We start from the raw sequence: 18,576 nt of genomic DNA, 5'->3' as shown, positions 1-18,576 counted from the left end.
TGTATGGTCTTTGCCTAAGGGGATGAATTTTGTCATGTAGTGATGGAAGACAGACATCAAATTAAGCTTTTTTGGGCTGTGTCCTGCTCTGTTGCAGAATCAATATCACCTGGTTTGCAAAGCTCTGAGACTTAGAGCAGCTGTGCAGATGATGACATATCCTTTATCTATCAGTTCATGGTACTAAAATAAAGCTGTAAGCAAGGAGACACCCTGAGGGCTTCTACTTACTCCAGTTTTTAGGTAATGAGTAAATGATGCCGTTTTTCTGTATGTATGAATCGGGAAATACAGAGACACTGTGGCTGAAGGTATGTAGACCCTACAATCCCTAGGGCACCTGCCTCGACCTTGTGTATGTAATCCAGGCAGTAAGGCTTCGATCCCTGAGTGAGATGATATAACCACTAGCTTTCCGGGGGAGCCAGCATTTAGGCCAGGGAGCATTCCTGGAGATTAAATGTGACTGCTGACAGATGGCATATGACTGATGGTAAGCATCTGTTAATTTTTAATTATATGTCTATGGGCAAATGTTGGTCTCTGTAGCCATGCTTTGGAAAACAGGAAAGGAGCTTCCTTTTTCTGACTGGCAGCTACTTTGTGCTAAAACAACCTTCCATTTCATTACTTTCTGCTTTTTTCTGTCCTCACATGGCCTGGTATATTTTGTGTGTCCTGTTCTCAGGCTGTAGCTCACTGCACTTTTAAAAGGCTGGATGCAACAGAGTTTTGACCTGATTGAGGCCACTGCATTCAGCTGCTGTATACAAATTGAGGATGATGATAATTGCTAATAAATATAATGAAATTCTCTTTGTAAACAGATGATCTCTCCTCCTGACACTCTGATTTCAGTCTCATACTCCCTGCAGTTTATCAAAATAAGTGTTATAGCACCTGACCAATTAATCTTACATTAAGCTACAGTGGATTTCAGCTTCAAAAGAATGTCCCTGGTATTCTTGATTAGTTGAAGAAGCTACCCTGGTGTTTAAAAGAGGTTTTGCCTAAAATGTTGACCTTCTGAACTCACTGTGCTGGCAGAGGCAAGACTATCTCCTTTTTACAGCAACAACTTTTTGCAGTTGATCATACAGGTGGTGTTTCTTCTGTTCAAGAGCAGGAAGAGCATTGCCAAGTCCACTGCTGTTAAGTGCAGTTTGGCATGTACATGGTTTGCCCTTCCTTCTGCACATTGTTCAGGGATATGCTCTTCAGTGGTCTGTGACCTTGCTGTTCTCTGTCTCTGGGGCCCTGCCTTGAGACTGCTTTGCCCAGACAAAAGTAGCTTAAGGGCAGGTGTGATTGTTATGCCAGTCTCCTCTACTGGTGTCAAGGTTGTGAACACAAAATAAACAGCTGTTTCCATGAAGTAAGGCAGCACTGTAGTTTGTATTGTATTGGACTTTGAAGGAAGAGCAAAGGTATCATTTGCTTGCTGCTTTGTTTGCCACGGGAGTAAGGTGACATGGTGAAAGGGAAAGATGTAGAACCAGAGGAAGGAGTTTTTCTGTAACGTAAGGTCCTTTGTGAAAGGAGCATTTGCTCTTCTGTAGGTGGTGCTGATTTAAAAAACACACCTTCCCGGACGTTCAAATGTAAGTTGTAGTGCTGTTACGGGTGTTTCACTGCATAGGAGTTAGTGCTGAACTTTTTTCTGGAATTCCCTAACGGCTGGCTTTTGGGATTGCTAGCCTCTTCTGCCTGAGGGTTTCGTGGAGTTCAGGTGCTTAACTTGGATAAGAATCATCCTGAACTAAACTACTTAACACTCTCTTTGTACAATTTACTCAAACCTGGTTTTAAAGCCTGAGTCTTTGTTAATGAGAAACCATCACATCTCTTCTACTGAATTTTCCTTTAGATCTCTGCAGTTTAGCCTAATGTCGTAGGCTATACCACAAGAGATTAATGGGCTGTTCGTAATGTGTGCTGATCTCTGATCTTCAGAAAACGAAACGCTTGTGTAGTTATTTTAAGAGGAAGTCTTTTGCTGATAAAGTAACAGAGGGACTTCAGTCCTGAATCTTTTTTTTGTTTCTTTTTTTACTGTTGTATTCTGTACCTTGGAAGTCCCCCCTGCCTAACCTGATTCAAGGTCAATGTGAACTAGAGGGAAGAGGGAAAATACAGCAAGGAGCTAGCAAGTATATCTCCCCTTGTTCTTGGAGCTGTACAGTTTCTTCAGTGATGCCTTAGGTGTAGCTGGTTGCCAGGATGTTGCTGAGGTTGCTGTTGGGGCAAAATCCCTGGTGTGCCCTGAGCAGCTAACCCAGCTGTTTTAAGTGACCACTCTTGGGGGCAGCAAGAAAGAGAGTGAATTAAGTACCTCCCATCTTGGCAGCTGAACAATTTTCTGACCTACCTTTGTGTAGCAAAGGAGATTCCTCAAAAGAAAGTTGCCAGTCTCCTCCAGGCAGGAAGGTTTCCTCTAAAATCCTTAGGACAGTCCTCTGAGCTAGGGGAAGGTGAGGGGGAAGACTTCGCAAAATGGCTCGGCCTGTGTGCTCTCCTTAAGTGGTATCATCTTTTGTGGGTGTTGGAGAACTGGAGGCTGGGCTGCACGGGCTGTTGGCCTGACCTGAGAGAGGACATTTTTATTCTTAGTCCTGATTAAAGAGTCTACCTTAAGAAGCAATCACCAAGGAGATTTTAGAGGGTAAAAGAGGAAGACAGAGTAGTGTGCATAGAGGGTTAAAAGTACAGGACAGTATCCTGGTACAGCTGGCTTCCTGATGGCCGGGCCATAGTGCCTGCCAGAGGTGAGTGCTGAAGGGCAGTTTGAGTAGACATCATTAAGGAAAGAAGACCTGCCTGCTCTCTCTACACATATTTCACCAAGAGACTACCAGGTTTTACTTACAGATGTCTTTACTGACTTGTCACAGTCAGCTGTAATAATCTTTCAACTAATTAACCGAGCTCCTAAACCTACTACAATACGGAAAGAATACAGTGTTCCCTGGCCTCTGAAATGCACAGGGCAAAACAAAACCTGTCCAGCAAAGCTGATGGTTGTGCTGATACCCTTGGTATGTGTCACCTAAAAGGAAAATCGGAGACCAAGTAAGAGTCTCACAGGCTGAGTAACTGACATTAATAGGAAGGAGGAGGTGGCAGCCAGGGGCAGCAGTTGCAACATATTCCTGTGTCATGTAAGTTTACTTTTGTTTGCCAACCATTTAGTTGTAAAAGTTAAAGCATCAAGTGACTTCTGCCCAGGTGAACTGAGGTGACTTCTGCCCAGGCGAAGTGTCCTGCCTCGTTGTGGCTTAGAAGGTTCCTGACTCTGTGGGAGCTGTGAAAAAATACCCAGTAATCAATGTTCAAGTCAATAGGCCCCGTGTAAATGTCTGCCTTCGGAACAGCAAGGTATGCTCTCACCCACAGCAACAGTAGAAGCGAAGAAATAAGCCCAATGTTTTTGTGGCTTTTGACACATTGTTCTTGTTTGCAGTTGACTTCTCTTTGCAGTTTTTGGAGCTGTTCACAATAGTTTACTCTGAAAGAGACAGAGTAGGGAATCGCCATCTTGTCACCACCAGTGTTGTGTGGGAGCCTGGGCTCAGAATCAGAATGATTGCATGAAAGACCTCTGCAGCCCACAGTGTGATCTAACTTGTCTGTGAGTCACAGCACTTAGTTAACTCAGAGCATCTGAACCTGCCATTTCTTTTAGAGGTATTTCATCAGACAACAGGACCAAAAGCTTGTTTTCCACAACGACTGTTGGATCTCTCATCTTGTGCTTGCACTCTGAATGGTGAACACAGATGGGTGGTGCACCTGAGCCCAAGAGCAACAACTGCTTTGTCGCTGTCCCCAGTAGTAAATTTGAATAAGAATATAGCAATAATATCAATGGCAGCGTGAACTGGAAAAAATAAACGTAAGCATAATTATGAATAACAACTGCCAATGGTGTCCAATTCAATATCTAGATCAACCTGTTTCATAATATATAGAAAGATAACACTGGAACTCTCAATACAAGACACAAAAATGAAAATAGAAGTCTTATGTACTAGATATGCATGGAATGTATTTCAGTTTTGATGTGAAAACTCATAGTAACTAATACCACTTCCTTGATTTTGGAAAACAATTTTAGGTACCTTCCAAGCTGCTACAATCTGCTTTCTTTTTAAAAATTCGGGACAAGACAAATGCTTTCTTGTCAGTTATGTCAGGCAAGAAAATCTGTATTAGAACAGTGCAATGGCTGTTCTGGAAAGAAAAGAGATTCTGTTGACAGATTATATTGCCTCATGTTTCTGATGGCAACTGATAAGAGAAGCATAACAGTTCCTGACTGTTAGAACTTGTTCTATTTCCTCTGTCTCATCCTAAATGAAGATGTTGAGAAATAGCAGTTGAAGTCATTAACATCAAAGTCTACCTATTGAAATATGTACATGTCTGTAGATTCATCAAACAATGTACCTTTTTTTGGTCCTTTATGAATCAAATGATGAATCAAACCTTGTGGTATCAATGAATTAGGAAAAGCTTAATTTACAGGGAAGGGAGCTGAAGCCAAAAGGAAGTTTTGGCACACCTGGGGCTAGAACACAAAACTCTAGGTCATTTGCAAGTTTTCTGTGCATTTTATGTCTTACGATGTAGTAGATAACTGGATGCTTTCTGGTGTGTTTTATAAGGGTTTCTGGAGGAGAACTTTTTGACTTCCTGGCACAGAAAGAGTCTTTGAGTGAAGAGGAAGCAACTAGATTCATCAAGCAGATATTGGATGGTGTGAATTACCTCCACTCCAAGAAAATTGCTCACTTTGATTTAAAGGTAAAGATACTGATTTAGACTTACTGTTGTTTTTTAATGATGGACTGTACCTTCTACAGTTTGTTAGAGATCTGTATTTGATAACATGCCTAAAATAATAGGTAAGATAATTTTAAAAAGCACTTCACAGCTGAGTGCTCTGAAGAAGACAATCTCCTTCATCAGGCCTTGGCTAACTTCTGGATAGGTTTATATATTTACTGACTGAGAAAAAGAAATTGTAAGTCTTCATTCTTCAGCTGTTTGCATTTGTGGTATCATCCAAAGCATGCTGTTTTAAAGAAATAATGATAAAAAAAATTAGAGTGACGTACAAAAGAAATGTATTTTTGCGAAGAGGAGAGCCAGATCCGGCTACAAAAAACTGTTGCTGCTTGCAGTCCCCGCTGTGTTTAGAATTACATGAGGAGTATCTGTTATCCAGTGCAGTTTGGTTAGCAGAAAGCCTTCTTGCTTTCTTAGCTGCATGCTTCTCTGAAGCTAGGAGTCTTGGGAGTGAAACTCTTGAGACTAGAGGGAAGTGCTTTCGCAGCAGCAGACTCACAGCTACAGAACTGTCTGCCTCAGACATTGCTACTTCCAGAAATACATTCAGAATGCACTTATTCCCTAGGAGAAAGTAGAATAAAACAGAGAAGGGAAGTGTTTTAAAATGAAGGAAAAATGAAGAAATTCTACTGCTAGATTACATGTTTCTTGTTCTAACTTTAAGACCAGGTTAGTTTACTACTAATTACATGTGTGCTATTAGATAGCCTTCTTCCAGATTCTCAGGATATATATGCTGATACCTTCTGCTGAAGGTGCTCAATGCTGTCTCTGTCTGGAATTGCTTGGTCTTGAGTCAGTGTTAATGGCATATATGTAGTTGTTACAAATCACATCTAACCTAAGAAAATGGTTAGCAAACTACCATCCAAATATTCACAGGCTGCATGTGAAAAAAATCATAGGAGGTATGTGACCGTATAAAGGATGTGCACTTCATTTTGAAATTACTGCATGAATCCAGAAGCCAAGGACTGAAAGTTTTAGAAACCAGTGTAATACCTAGTGGACTGAAATTACTGTGAAAATATAGGTGCAACTTTTTCTAATCTGATCTCTACAAATTTTGATATTTAATATCAGTGATGTCAGGTGGTCAATGAAGATGTGACAAGAAATGCAAGATAGAAATCAGAAAGGATAAGTAAAGAATCATCTCCCTGATAGTGAATGTCAAATGACCTAAAACTTATTCATAGAATAGCTCTCCTGGGTTTTATAGGACTGAGTTTGGAGTTTTGCTAGTTTTAAATTAGACGTGTATTTTTTTAAGCAGAGATCTGATTAGATAGAGGATGATTCTTAATTATCTTGTCACTTGACAGGACTCCATTGACTGCAGTGGAGCTAGTGATTTATACCACCTAAGGAATAGTCCAAGAGGTAGTGACTGTGACTTTTTGCCATTTCAGTCTGTTCTGTCTGCTCTAAACAAGCTTACATCATTTATCTGGGGTGAATGCATATGCCCTAGATCCATGCAAGAAAACCAGACTTGTTAGCCAGCGGCTAAAATATTCTTGGTCCAGTAATTATGACAATAAATTATTTTATGCTCTCTTTCCCAGTGCAGCTCTGACTGAGAGTATGTGTTAGCAGGAGCTGCTTCCGTGTTAGGATCTGCTGTGAAAAGGCCAGGCAGTGGCAGCAGGGGATCAAACAGTCTCACTGTTGCTCTTGAGCTTATCATTAAGTTATGACAAATTGATGCATTAAACCTCTTCACGGGAGGTAAATTGAACCCATAGTTTACTCTGAAACCTGTGAAATAGTGCCATGGTAGAGAGTAACTAAGATTGATGAATTTAGCTGAACAAGTAAGTTTATGAAATATCCATTATATCTGGTAAAGAAAGTCAAAGTCTGTGGTTGAAAAAGTTAGCTTTGATTTCACAGTTCTAGCTTTGGCTTTTTCCTACAATGCTATAAGAAATGATACATGTTCTTTTAATAGCTTGCTATCATATATGAGCTAGGACCTCTGATCCCAACTCTTTTCATGTTCTGGACTGTTTAGATAGTAAATCCTAGATCTTTCCTTGCCTTGGTGTTGCAGTTGTGAATTTAGTCTTAGAGAGAATTTTCCTTCTCGAAGTAGATTCAGATGTGACTAGAACCCCTCAAGAAGAGTTTAATAAGACATCTTCCAGTCGTTCCAATACACTATAGGGGCAGCTGGGCAGAAATAGGGAGGTTTCCCAGTGTAAATTCCAAGAACAGATCAGTAAAATTGCTGGCAGTCAAAATATCCAGTGGTGCAGCTCTCTGTCAGGATCAAGCCATGGCAGTCTATCTCTGCACAAGGTATCTGCTAGCTCTGTTATGTGTGCACCAATTGCTGGAAATCCGTGGGGTCAGGAAGTGACATCTGCCCAGGAGGCCCTGTGGGCCAGGGACATATTTTCTGTTTTAAGAGGGGACAAAATAAACCGAGCTTCCACTTCTATCACAGTGCTGCTGTGCTGATAATCTAGTGCCGTATTTTGCAGATTAGGGAACTACATGCACTTGTGTGGAAAACTTCTGTCTCATTGTGAAAACAAGGATCTCTTCTTTTCATCCTGGCAATAGCCATCATGAAGAAAATAAACTTAGGAGTGCTAACGGGAAAATTAAGGCAGATTTTGCATGAGGTAGAATTAAAGGAATGAAAGTATTACATGATTTTCTTTGCTTTTATGACATTCTGGTCAATTCAATGATGTCAAATTTCATAGTTGTAATCCATTTCAAAAGAATGAATTCTAAATGGTTAGGCAAAGGTATGTGCTTCTTGTTCTACAGTGCTGTATTTGTGAAGGAAAAAAAAGCACTTGAAAACTCTGTTACTTTCCCAAGATACTAATATTATTATAACAAAGAGCTATCTTTTGTTATTTTCAGCCTGAAAACATTATGCTTCTAGACAAGAATATTCCTATTCCACACATCAAACTCATTGACTTTGGCCTGGCTCACAAAATAGAAGATGGAGTTGAATTTAAAAACATTTTTGGAACTCCAGAATTTGTAGGTGAGTGACCGACCCGTTCCTTTGTATTGTATTGCAAGATCCATGAAGAGGTTGAGACATCTTTTCAAAATTAAGAAATTAAGGGTAAGAGGCAGTTTCAATCTCATTGGTATCAAGGTGACCTGAATCTAGAGGTTTGCTTTATTTTTCTGAAATAGACGAAAGGTGCTTTCTTTAAACCAGATGGGCTACTCCTGTGAGAGTAGGTTGCTGCCAAATAAATATTTAGAGATGTAAATTCAGGATTGAGATTGTGAAACCCTGCAAATACAAATTACAATTTTTTACTTGTTTCCTGGGGCAAGTAAGCTCTCTGTGTTGTGGTACACAATTACATGGGTATCTCTATCATTGCTTTCTAGATAAAACTGCCTCACACTGTACACCTGTTGAGAACGAAACCCTCACCTCCCCTTAAGTTTTTCCACCTGATTCTCCTTTTGTTACTCACTGATCATAATTCTTATCTGTTTTGCTTGGATTTTAGGTTAATCCTACTCCTTTCTACTTGTTTCCATTAGAGGTTTGGGGGCTGAGGAGGGAATTGTAATTCATATTCCAGTTGAACACAGTAGTTACAGACACCTTTTTTCATCTCATTCCCTCACCTTGGTCTTTTGTATGCAGTCTTATGTGGGGATGCTTTCCAACAAGGAAATGTTTTTTGTAAAGATAATAGGGTTTGACATGGATAGCAATGTAGTCCAGCATGTAATTACAGTCTCTTGCCTAAGGGCTGTTTCTGACTGGGCATTAGAAACTAATTTTAATGGCACCAGTTAAAAACAAAGCAAAAGCTCAGATTCTTAGGGATAACAGTGTCCTTGGGAAGTGAAATAATTTATTTGTTCTAATTTGCGCTGTAATTAGTATATATCTGCTTCACCTTTATTCCTGAGTTGCGTTATGCTCCAGGTTACTCTATCTCTTCTAGACACCTGTGAACTTGAATTCCTATCAGGGCTATAAAACTACAAACAGTGAATCCTATAACCACCTTTTTTTTCCCGACCCATCCCCTTTCTCCCTCTTGGTAATTCTTGACCTGCTACTCAATTCAGCCTGGTAAAAATTTGTTATATCGGTTGCTGATGTTTGATTAAATTTTTCTTACAGCTCCAGAAATAGTAAACTATGAACCGCTTGGACTAGCTGCAGATATGTGGTAAGTTCTTTATGTTGTGTTTGGCTTTTTTGAAGGTTACTCTACTATTACTTTTTCCCAATTTGCTCTGAATAGAATCCATTATACTGCAACAAATTAAAACACTTAAGTGCAGTTAATAACTCTTTGTTCTGTCTTTCCGTTTTTATCCATTCTTTTAAATTAAAAGATAAGCATTTAATTTCTGCAAAATTACAGTGAAAAACTTTAATGATGGCAGTTATAGAGTTAACAGTTTGCCACTGTCCACTGCAGAGGAGCACTCTTAAAAGAAAACATGTTCCTGCAGTGCTTGTGACAGCTTTATTTATTTATAAGAGCACTGCATGCAGAGGAGACGTGCGTACTAATCTGATCTGCTGAGAAGGCAGGCAAAAGAAGTCACCCCAAATAAAACATCCTTGCTTCTGTTTCTTTGTATTACTGATGTGTACTGTAGTAAATACCTGCCAAAGTAGAAATACATAAAAAGACTTGAAATATCCCCATTACTTTAAGTTATATGTAAAATTCACATTTTCCCTGAAACACCATTCTCTGAGAGAGATTAGCAGTTCTCTGAACCCACAATGACTCTCCTGCCTATATAGCAGCTACTGTTGACTTTTTCATGTGGTGTACCTTAAGAAGAATACATGTCATGTAGAACCCCTGCAATTAATCTCTTTTGTTTTTTAGGAGCATTGGAGTCATCACCTACATACTGTGAGTACTATAGATTCACTCCTGTAAGTGTTCCTAAAGCTTGTTTGTACTAGTATGAAACAGCTTCCCTTTAGTCATTTAAGAAATGAGCTGCACACATGGAGTGGGCAGTGGTTTGTCTAATGGGCAAATGTTACCCTGCAGCCTTTTAAAGTTTAAAATAAGGGGTAAAAGAAGTGGGGTATTCTGAGCAGATGAAGAACAAACATCTCTAGCATCACCAGGCATTTCTACTTTTTATGGGACCTCATCAGCTCCAAGTGGTAGAAGATGGAAAGGCCCAAGCATATTGGTCCCTTGGAGAAGGGCCGTGAGCTACCGGTGTGTGGAGAGAATAGAAATAGCAAGTATAATAGTATCATTTACAAACTGAGTTGTTTCAGGTAAACAACTGATTTAATTTGCTTGTAAAGGCAGCAGTCTAGATTACTATGTGTAAATACAGTCACTCATATTCAAAAAGGTGAATTTGAGCTGGGATAGGAGCAGAGAAGTTGACCCTGGGAACTGAGAATTTGTCATACAGGAGGAAAAATGGCTTCTTAAAGCCAGTAAAGCAAAGGCTGGTTGGGAGTATCATTGCAGTCAGTAGGCACAAGGGAAAAAAAAAAAGACATACTTTTTAGAAGAGAAGCGTGTCAACTGGGGATGAACAAATAAAAGTAGGAAATTATGATAAGCTCAAACTCTTGAAGAAATGAGGTTCCGTGAACAACCTGGGGGCAAGCAGTTGAGAGAGTTTTAAGATGGAGCTTGACAATTTGTGAAACTGCTTGTGTGCAGATGCACGCAGTGGAGGGACAGCACTTGTTTCTGCAAGAATTCTTTCCTCTGGTTTGATATGAGAGTTACAGAAGTGGTCAGGCATCCTTGGACCTAATTGCTTCCCTCGAAATCAAGTTCCTGTGACTTCTGGGGAACAGTTCATGGTGGATACAGCACGCTTGGAAATGCCTCTCCCAAACGTTCCTACCGTGGGCTTCTGCTGTTCCTTGTGACTCTGAGGACTAACTTGCTGACTAACTAAAGAAGGTGCATTCTAGTATTAAAGGGATTTACTCATACTGAGACCTGAACTCAGGTCTCAGTGTGAGTATGGAGGCTTGAAGGGGAGAGATTGTCTTTTCAGGATGGAAAATGTAGTGGAATTAAATCCACTCTTGGGCTATATCCATCGCTTGGGCCCCAAAGCCTGTAAAAGAGCTATGGTCTGAGAAATCGGATTCAGTGCAACAAATTCCCTTCTGTCCTGAGGGATACTTGTTGAACCCAAGCTCAGGTAAAGGGGTTTAAAATAATGTCCAGACCCTTGCCTTTTATCAGCACTCTGGTCTTCAGTGACCCCTACACTTGACAGGACATTAAACTTTGTAAATTGTTGTTTATGTGTGTTTGTAAATGATGAGAGGAAAACTTAAAAGTTGAAGATAAGCAGTTGGAAATACTTACCATGCAATTACAGAGATGCACTGCCAGCCAGGTTGCTCTCGAGGTTTTCCTGTTTCACTGAGAGTTCTGTCCTGGGCGGCAGAGTAATGAAGAGGGTTTCTGTAGGGTATCCAGTGAGGGAGAGCTGTTTGACCTGGTTGGCTAGTAATGACTGCCATGGTAATTAAGGCTGAAAATTGTCTTCCTACAAATGATCAGAAAAGAAGAGCATGCTTTTTATGATGGGAAGGGTCAGCTTGCATGATATGCTATGTACTAGAAATGTGTATGCCTTTAACTAGTACTGCCTGTTAATTTTAAAGCCTTTTGTTCTGAAGAATTCTGAATAAATGGGGTGTGTTGAATGATACCGCCTACTTTAGCAAACGTGGCAACAACCAAATGGATGCCCTCGTGAGGTGCAGAGAACAAAATGCCTACAAGTTCTTAATTCAGCAACCAGTGGAGTGATTCAGTGGGTTGTAAGGCCGAAATCTTTAATACTGAGGTCTGCTGTTAGATGTTTCCCGGCAATGAGTCAGGATATGACAAAAATAATTTCCATTAGGTGTTGGGATTTGAGAATCCTCCCATTTCACAGACCTCAAAACTGAGTTTCCAGATTTCAGAGGAGAATAGAGTGCTGTTGGCTTTGGCTTCCAGCAAAAGGCCAGAAGGTGGAAGTACAGCTGCTTCATGGCACAGTTTTGGGAAAGGGAAGAGAAACCAAGGCTTTAGGGCAGGTTTCCAAGCTTTAGTTTTGGAACAACGCCCATGTTCTCTGGCGATGTGCCTGCTTGTAGGCTTCTTTGTGGCTAGCAGAAATGGAACAAAAGCTTAAGAGGCAGTATGTAAAACCTGTTAAGAAGTGAGATCAACTGTGGCTTATGGGGTGAAATTTACTGCATCAAAGACAACTGGAGGACCTCACTCATGCCTTGCTGTGTCAGCTGCTTTGGTGTCATTGTATGATTGTAGAGGGAGAGGAAACACTTTATGCACTCTAATTTTTATTCTGTGGAAAACCAGATATAGTAGCTGGGGACTGGGCTGAATAGCTCAGGTGGTCCCATCTAACTTTCTGCTTACCTCCAAATTCCAGTCAACATGGTAGTGGCAATACACACAGGGTAAAAGGTCTGTTGGGCAGGATCATGTAAGCAAGCAGTTTACTATTCAAAACCTCCATTTAGATGCTAGGAGTTTGCTGCAGTCCTGTTTTGAGCCTGCTGTATCCTGAAACTACGCTATCAAAGTTAGACTTAATAGATAAGCTTAATAATAGCCCAGAAGATTTTTAAAAAAAGGATGAGATCAATTTTCTTGGTATAAATAACATTTTCTGTAAACTAGACTTTTGCAAGTCAGCATCCCTGTGGATTGGAGAAGGGAGGAAGGGGAGGGGAGCGAAGGCAGGGCAGGAGGAGTCTGCAGTGAATCTGTTCTGACACTTGAGTTTTATGGAGCAGAAGTAAATAGTCATCAGAGATGAAGGTCATCAGTCATAGCTGAGAGATAGGCAAAGCAGGATGAAAGCTTTTTCTAAGTAAAGATTGCTGAATGGCATTTTATTGTGATGATGTCTCCATTATATCCTTGCAGTTGGAGTAGAGTGCCAACAGAATGAAATTTTGCATTGTTCAGAAGCTGTTGGATTTTATTGCAGCCAATGTCCTTTTGTTTGTGGATTCCTTTTAACGAGCAGCATGGCCCTACCTCTCTGACGGGGTTGGCACTAGGCAAAACCATGCATCTGACTTCCGATCACACGCTGTATCTTGGTTCCAGCTGAGAAAGGTCTCTTGGCCGAACCCACTGTGCAGGGAAGTTGCCAGTATCTCTGTAGACAGAAAAGCAGTAGAGGCAGAACTTTTCCTACCCAAAGAAGATCTAAAGAAACGCTACTTCATCTGCTTGAAGCCAATAGAAGCTTCTGTCTGACAGCATTTGTGGGTTCATAGGGATAGAGACTTTCCTCAGCTGAAGCTTTTTCTTGTTTGATTAGCAATGACTTCGGTGTGCATTTCTATCTGTGTGTACACATTAGTGCTGCACTAGAGACTTTCAAGATGATCCTGATTCGTAACCACAGATGTAGTGAGCCAAAGCTGGACCTGTTATTTCCCATGTGGCATGCTGCTACAACACGAGATCCACAAATAATCCTGAGTGTATGATACACAGTCACTGTAATTTCATTAGGGGACCTCTGCTGCTTATTTTTCCACTTGACTATTCTTTCTGGCTTATCTAGGCTTAGTGGTGCATCGCCTTTCCTTGGAGAAACTAAACAAGAAACGCTTGCCAACATCACAGCTGTGAATTATGAATTTGATGAAGAATTTTTCAGTAATACTAGTGATCTGGCAAAAGATTTTATTCAGAAACTCCTGGTGAAAGATACGCGGTAAGAAGGGTCCGTTTGTCTCCTAAGATAAACCTGGTGAAACATAGCTTGAAGAGTAATCTGCAAAGCTTTCCCTGCAGCCGTGTATCGCCCTTCAAGAGCAAGACAGAAATATGCTGCTGTGCCCCTAGTTAATGGCTGCACCCAGAAATCTTAAGAAAAGGAACCATATCTCCTTAGTTAAATTTCACTTTCAGGGCTAAATTCTCACCTGAGTCAAGCTGATACAATACAGCGTAGGTGAAGGGCTGAAAATGGTGCACAAAAGTAACTACCACTCCAGTATTTCAGTCTATTAGGAACTACTTGCAGGGTGGTGACATGATCCAGAATATGCCACCAGTGGTGCAGGAGCAGAGAAATTTTCACATGTAGTCACAATGGAATTGTTCCATAAGTCTCTCTGCATCTGTTGCAATCACCTAAAATTTGTGTGACAGCTATGCAGATCTTTATTTCCAGTTTATAGGAACCACAGATTTTTTGGGTTTTTTTTTTTAGTTTTTCTTGCTTTTAATAAAGCTCATGCAGAAGTAGCATCTCCTTCCCTATGAATCATATTCATAATCATAATACTGTTCAGTCTAGATTTCTGAAAATCCTTGGGCCTTAGAATGAACTAGAGTAGGTGGGTGTTTGCACATGTCTAGCAACCTCCTTTTAAGAAAGGACAAGTCAGTGATACTGGTATTTGTCCCATGTGCAGAGACAGTCCTTGTGCATTTCTGCCTTTGATTCTCAGTGCTCTTAGTGTGTCATTCACCAAACTGCCACAATGCAGAAGGAAGTTGGGATTGATCAGAACGATTGCTAAGCTACACACAAGCAGTATGCCTCATGGAGAAACGTAACCCTGAAATCTGAGAGTTAGTTCTGGCATTATCTTTATAAATGCTTCATACAAAGCCTGGGAGAAGTGCAGGTCAATGGACTTATGTACCAGATATTTCTCATTCAAGGCTGTTTTTTGTGGTGTTGTTTTTTAGGAAACGGCTTACAATTCAGGAAGCTCTGTCTCATCCATGGATAACGGTAAGACTGAATAAAGACAGATGTTTTACCATGAGCAAAGCAGAGACAATAATCTCACTCTTATTTGTGTGTTAAATGGAAAAATGCCCTCTAAGTACTTAGAGACCCTAGGTGTCTTAAAGATGCACTGGGAAGAAATTGGTGGGATCTGACTAAATACTTGAATTTCTGCATATGACTTCTTTTATTATCATAACTTTCAAAAGCTTTGATGTTTGTTGCACATTACAGTATCCTGTGTTAGACTGGGCTATGCATTTTTCCATCCTCCTTCTCTGTTTGCATGGACATATACTATGTGTTGGGTTTAGTGCTTTCTTGAGTTGGCAGTTGACTACAGCCAATTTGGAAAATACATTTTCTCTCAAGATACAACTGCTGTACCAATTGTGTTGATTTGCTTAAATTTGTGTGTCTGTATGTATTTTTTCATCATAAAGATTGATTACTTCTGTGGATAAGTCTCTTACTGGAAATACATTTAGCTAATCTCAGCATAACTAATGAGAATTAAATTCAGTTTTCTTTGCATTGCACAAAACATTAACTGGAGTTTTTCAGGATTATTGTTTTTCCTCTTACAAATATTGATAGCTTTGAGACTGTTAACTGCTAAAAATTAACATGAAAATAAATTGTGTTCCTATTATTCATACTTATCACATTGGAATGAATGCATGTCACTTGTCATTTGTTTTTGGGTTTGTGTGTGTGTGGTTTTTTTTCCTTTTAATCACATGCATGAAGGAAAATTGTGAGAGCAGAGAATCTTCCCCGCATTGTGGAAGTTCAGACTGTATCCTTTGTGTAGAGTTTTTGAATTACTGCACTGTATTTTAAACGTTCAGTAATATTGGTTCCTCTGTCTGACGACTCACCAGCTGAAAGAAGAAATGAAAGTCCAAGAAAACAAGAAGGTTGAGAACACACAGCTGAAGACAAAACGCCTGAGAGAGTACACCATAAAGTGCCATTCGAGTATGCCTCCCAACAATACCTACATCAACTTCGAGCGCTTTGCCCGGGTAGTAGAAGACATTTCACTTATGGAACGGGGTTTCAGCACTTTGGCTGCATCCCATGATTCCGTACAGGAGGACATTGATGCTCTGGTTTCCATTTATAATGAGAAAGAAGCTTGGTATAAAGAAGAGAATGAAAGCGTGAGGCACAAGCTATCTCAGCTGAAGTATGAATACCGTAAAATTGAATCCCTGAAAAGACATCTACAAGATGATATCAAGACTGTAAGCGCTAGTCTTACAGGCATAACCGGGAAGTATGCTGATCTGCAGAGTCAGTATGAATCTCTCAGTCAAGAACTTTCTGAGGAACTCAAGTGGATACAGGATTTAATGAGTAGTTTTCAACTGGAAAATGAAGCCTGTGTGAATGGAAACTCTGACTCTGTTTTCAACAAAGATATTAATGAATCATTAATTGAGCTGTTAAATAGATCTCGCTGTGAAGAATTCCTTGCAGGGTTGAATCTTGATGTAGCAGAATCAAATCAGTAATGTTATAGATCAGGTTAGGTGCAGAGTTCGCTGCCTGTTTCAATGTAGAGCAGTTTAAGAAGGTCAATGTGTAGCTTCTACACAGCAACATTACCTAGAACTAAAATAGAAATTCTGATGTGTTCAAGGTGCTGACCAAAAGTGTAAACTGCCGGTGGTTTGTAGTGTGGAAGTTTTTTTCCCACATTTGATGTCTGAATTTACAGGAACTAGATTATCACAGTGGTATGGACACATCTAACCCTACAGTCTTTTGCATTGCCTATATCATACTACTTCATGTATTACAGTTCCTGAAAATTACTAAGTAATTAACTTGGAATAAAGAGTAGGTCAGCAGAATCTGAGTGCCTGGAAACTAATAAAAATCTCATGATAGCATCTCTGGCTGGGTGAAGGAAGCAGTCATGTAGACCTGCTGCAGGCAGTTCTATAGACCATATGAGAGAAATATTTCCAAAGGTTGAATCTGTCCTATAAAACAAAGTAAATGGTGTAGTAATTTAATATTTAGCTAGTACTGTGGGAATTCTCTCTGAAATGGCTGCTGATGAAGAAAAGTTAGGACTATTTTTTAGGCCTGTTATGCAGGGTGAAATCCTTTACCATCAAAGGTGTTAGCTGTTGATTAATGCTTTAGTTTAAAGTTCAGCTAAGTTTCCTGTCCTATACCAATGAAATCCTATTCAAAAGATATAACTGGGCACTTGTAATGACCTGATGAAATAACTGTGTATGTAATTTTCCAGAGCAAATATTAATTTGTGAGTGATAAGTGATAACATAGACCTCTAGTTTGCTCTCTACAGTAAAGATGATGACAAAGCTCCCACTAATTTAATCTGTGGTGTGGGATTTGAGACCAATGTTCTTGCTGTGAAGATTTTTTTTTCCTTAAGTTTTAGGAAGTAAAAGTTGACCCCAATTTGAATCATGCCCTGCTGTCTTGTATTTCAAAGGAGTCATTTGATTATACTGTATTAATATGCACAGATGTACCCATCTTGGTTTTGGACACAATAAATAGTTATTTATGCAGGATGCAATTGTTCCCTGATCATGTGGTTAGTGACTGAAAAAGAGATGTCAAGTTTCTGTGCACTGAAAAGAGTTGCCAGCACTGAAAAGAGTTGCCAGCCTAGGTTCTGCAGCTAGTTTAGAGCCCCTTTGCTTAGCTGTATGAATTTGCTGCAAGGTGACTGTTATGCAGCTACAGGAGTCAGTGGGGTAGTAGCCAGGCATCCCTGCATCACTGCTCAAGTCCATCTAGAGTGGATCTTTTAATATATAATAGAGTATGTTTTTCATTGCCCAGCTTTCCTCCTCCTTTTCCAGAAAAGTGAATGGCATAATTAAATTGAGCTGTTGTTGTTCATAACATCATTAAGAATAATGTTTCCTACTTATAGATAAAAAGATAAAAGCACATTCTAATCTTGTTTGTGTATAGTGGACCAATCACTACTATTTCCTCATAAAGATGAGCAGAGGCTGGTGAAAATTCAGAGTTCTGGAAACAGTTATTCAGTAGGGGTATTGCTATTCCTGTCATTGCACTTGTTGGAGGATGGAAACTGGATGTGCTTTCTGTGGCATCTTTCTTTGCACAAGTTGTAAAAATTTCAAAACCCACCGAAGTAGTGTAGGGAGCAAGGAGATGTCCCTAGCAAGCTGGTGTTGATGGTTGGGGAGAATTGGGCTCAACTGTTGACAAATACTATTGAGTATTTCACTTGTGTCCATTTTTTATTCTCTCAGAATGCTTCAGCTGTCACTTCTGCAGGTTCCTTTGAGCTCGAAGGCCCACAATACTGTCTGGGGGAACCAGATATTTCATGAGGGAAGTTCCAATTCTTGAAAAGTAACTTAAAGCCTACTGAGAGTTAGTATCTGCAGAAAGGACTCGAGAAAGAGAGTCTGCCATCCCTCAGCCATGATCTCATATTCTCTGTTCATTTTCTTTATGAACAAATGCACTGTCACGATGAGAAGGAATGTTAAATGAGGCCACTCTGTTCCTGAGCATGTTTGGGTGAGGTTAATACTGTTGTGACTCAGTCCTTGAGGCTAGTGCTCTCTGAGCTGAAGGAGGTCACTGACACACTGCTTTTGAGAAGATATTCTGATGATTGGGAAAATGACAAGGTCACTGGTTTGCAGGCTATTTAGAAATTGAGAGGTAGTTATTACTTGGGAGTACTGTGAAGTGACCTATTTTGATTCAGTGACGGTTCTACTGCTGAAAGGGCACTTGGAAATTTTTCATGATGATTGTACAGCTGACATTTAGCCAGTGACATTATTTCCACTTCAAATTGATTTCTAGTCACTGTTTTGTTGCACTGTACTAGCCATTTGCAGCATGAGGAAATGATATTTAATTCTTAAAATTCCCATTTCTGTTGTATGCAAATGGTGTATTATATCTGAGAAAGAGGCCTAGCTGATACCTTGGCTC

The 18,576-nt window shown here is 40.0% G+C and overlaps 1 protein-coding gene across 5 annotated transcripts in view; it reads left to right on the top strand.

Moving 5' to 3' along the window:
- DAPK2 (death associated protein kinase 2) overlaps positions 1-17,189 on the top strand; it is a 45,606-nt gene extending 28,417 nt beyond the window's left edge. For all 5 annotated transcript variants that reach the window (XM_074917039.1, XM_074917041.1, XM_074917040.1 and 2 more), the window contains exons 4-10: positions 4,665-4,803; positions 7,735-7,864; positions 8,981-9,029; positions 9,708-9,734; positions 13,417-13,569; positions 14,556-14,601; positions 15,483-17,189. In XM_074917039.1, the coding sequence (XP_074773140.1) occupies positions 4,665-4,803; positions 7,735-7,864; positions 8,981-9,029; positions 9,708-9,734; positions 13,417-13,569; positions 14,556-14,601; positions 15,483-16,118 (1,180 nt within the window). In that variant the 3' untranslated portion in view covers positions 16,119-17,189. The remainder of the gene's footprint in view (positions 1-4,664; positions 4,804-7,734; positions 7,865-8,980; positions 9,030-9,707; positions 9,735-13,416; positions 13,570-14,555; positions 14,602-15,482) is intronic.
- The last annotated feature ends 1,387 nt before the right edge of the window (positions 17,190-18,576 follow it).

Source organism: Athene noctua, chromosome 13 (genome assembly GCF_965140245.1).
Source record: "Athene noctua chromosome 13, bAthNoc1.hap1.1, whole genome shotgun sequence".
Lineage (NCBI taxonomy): Eukaryota > Metazoa > Chordata > Aves > Strigiformes > Strigidae > Athene > Athene noctua.
This window is presented reverse-complemented; position numbering and strand designations above follow the sequence as displayed.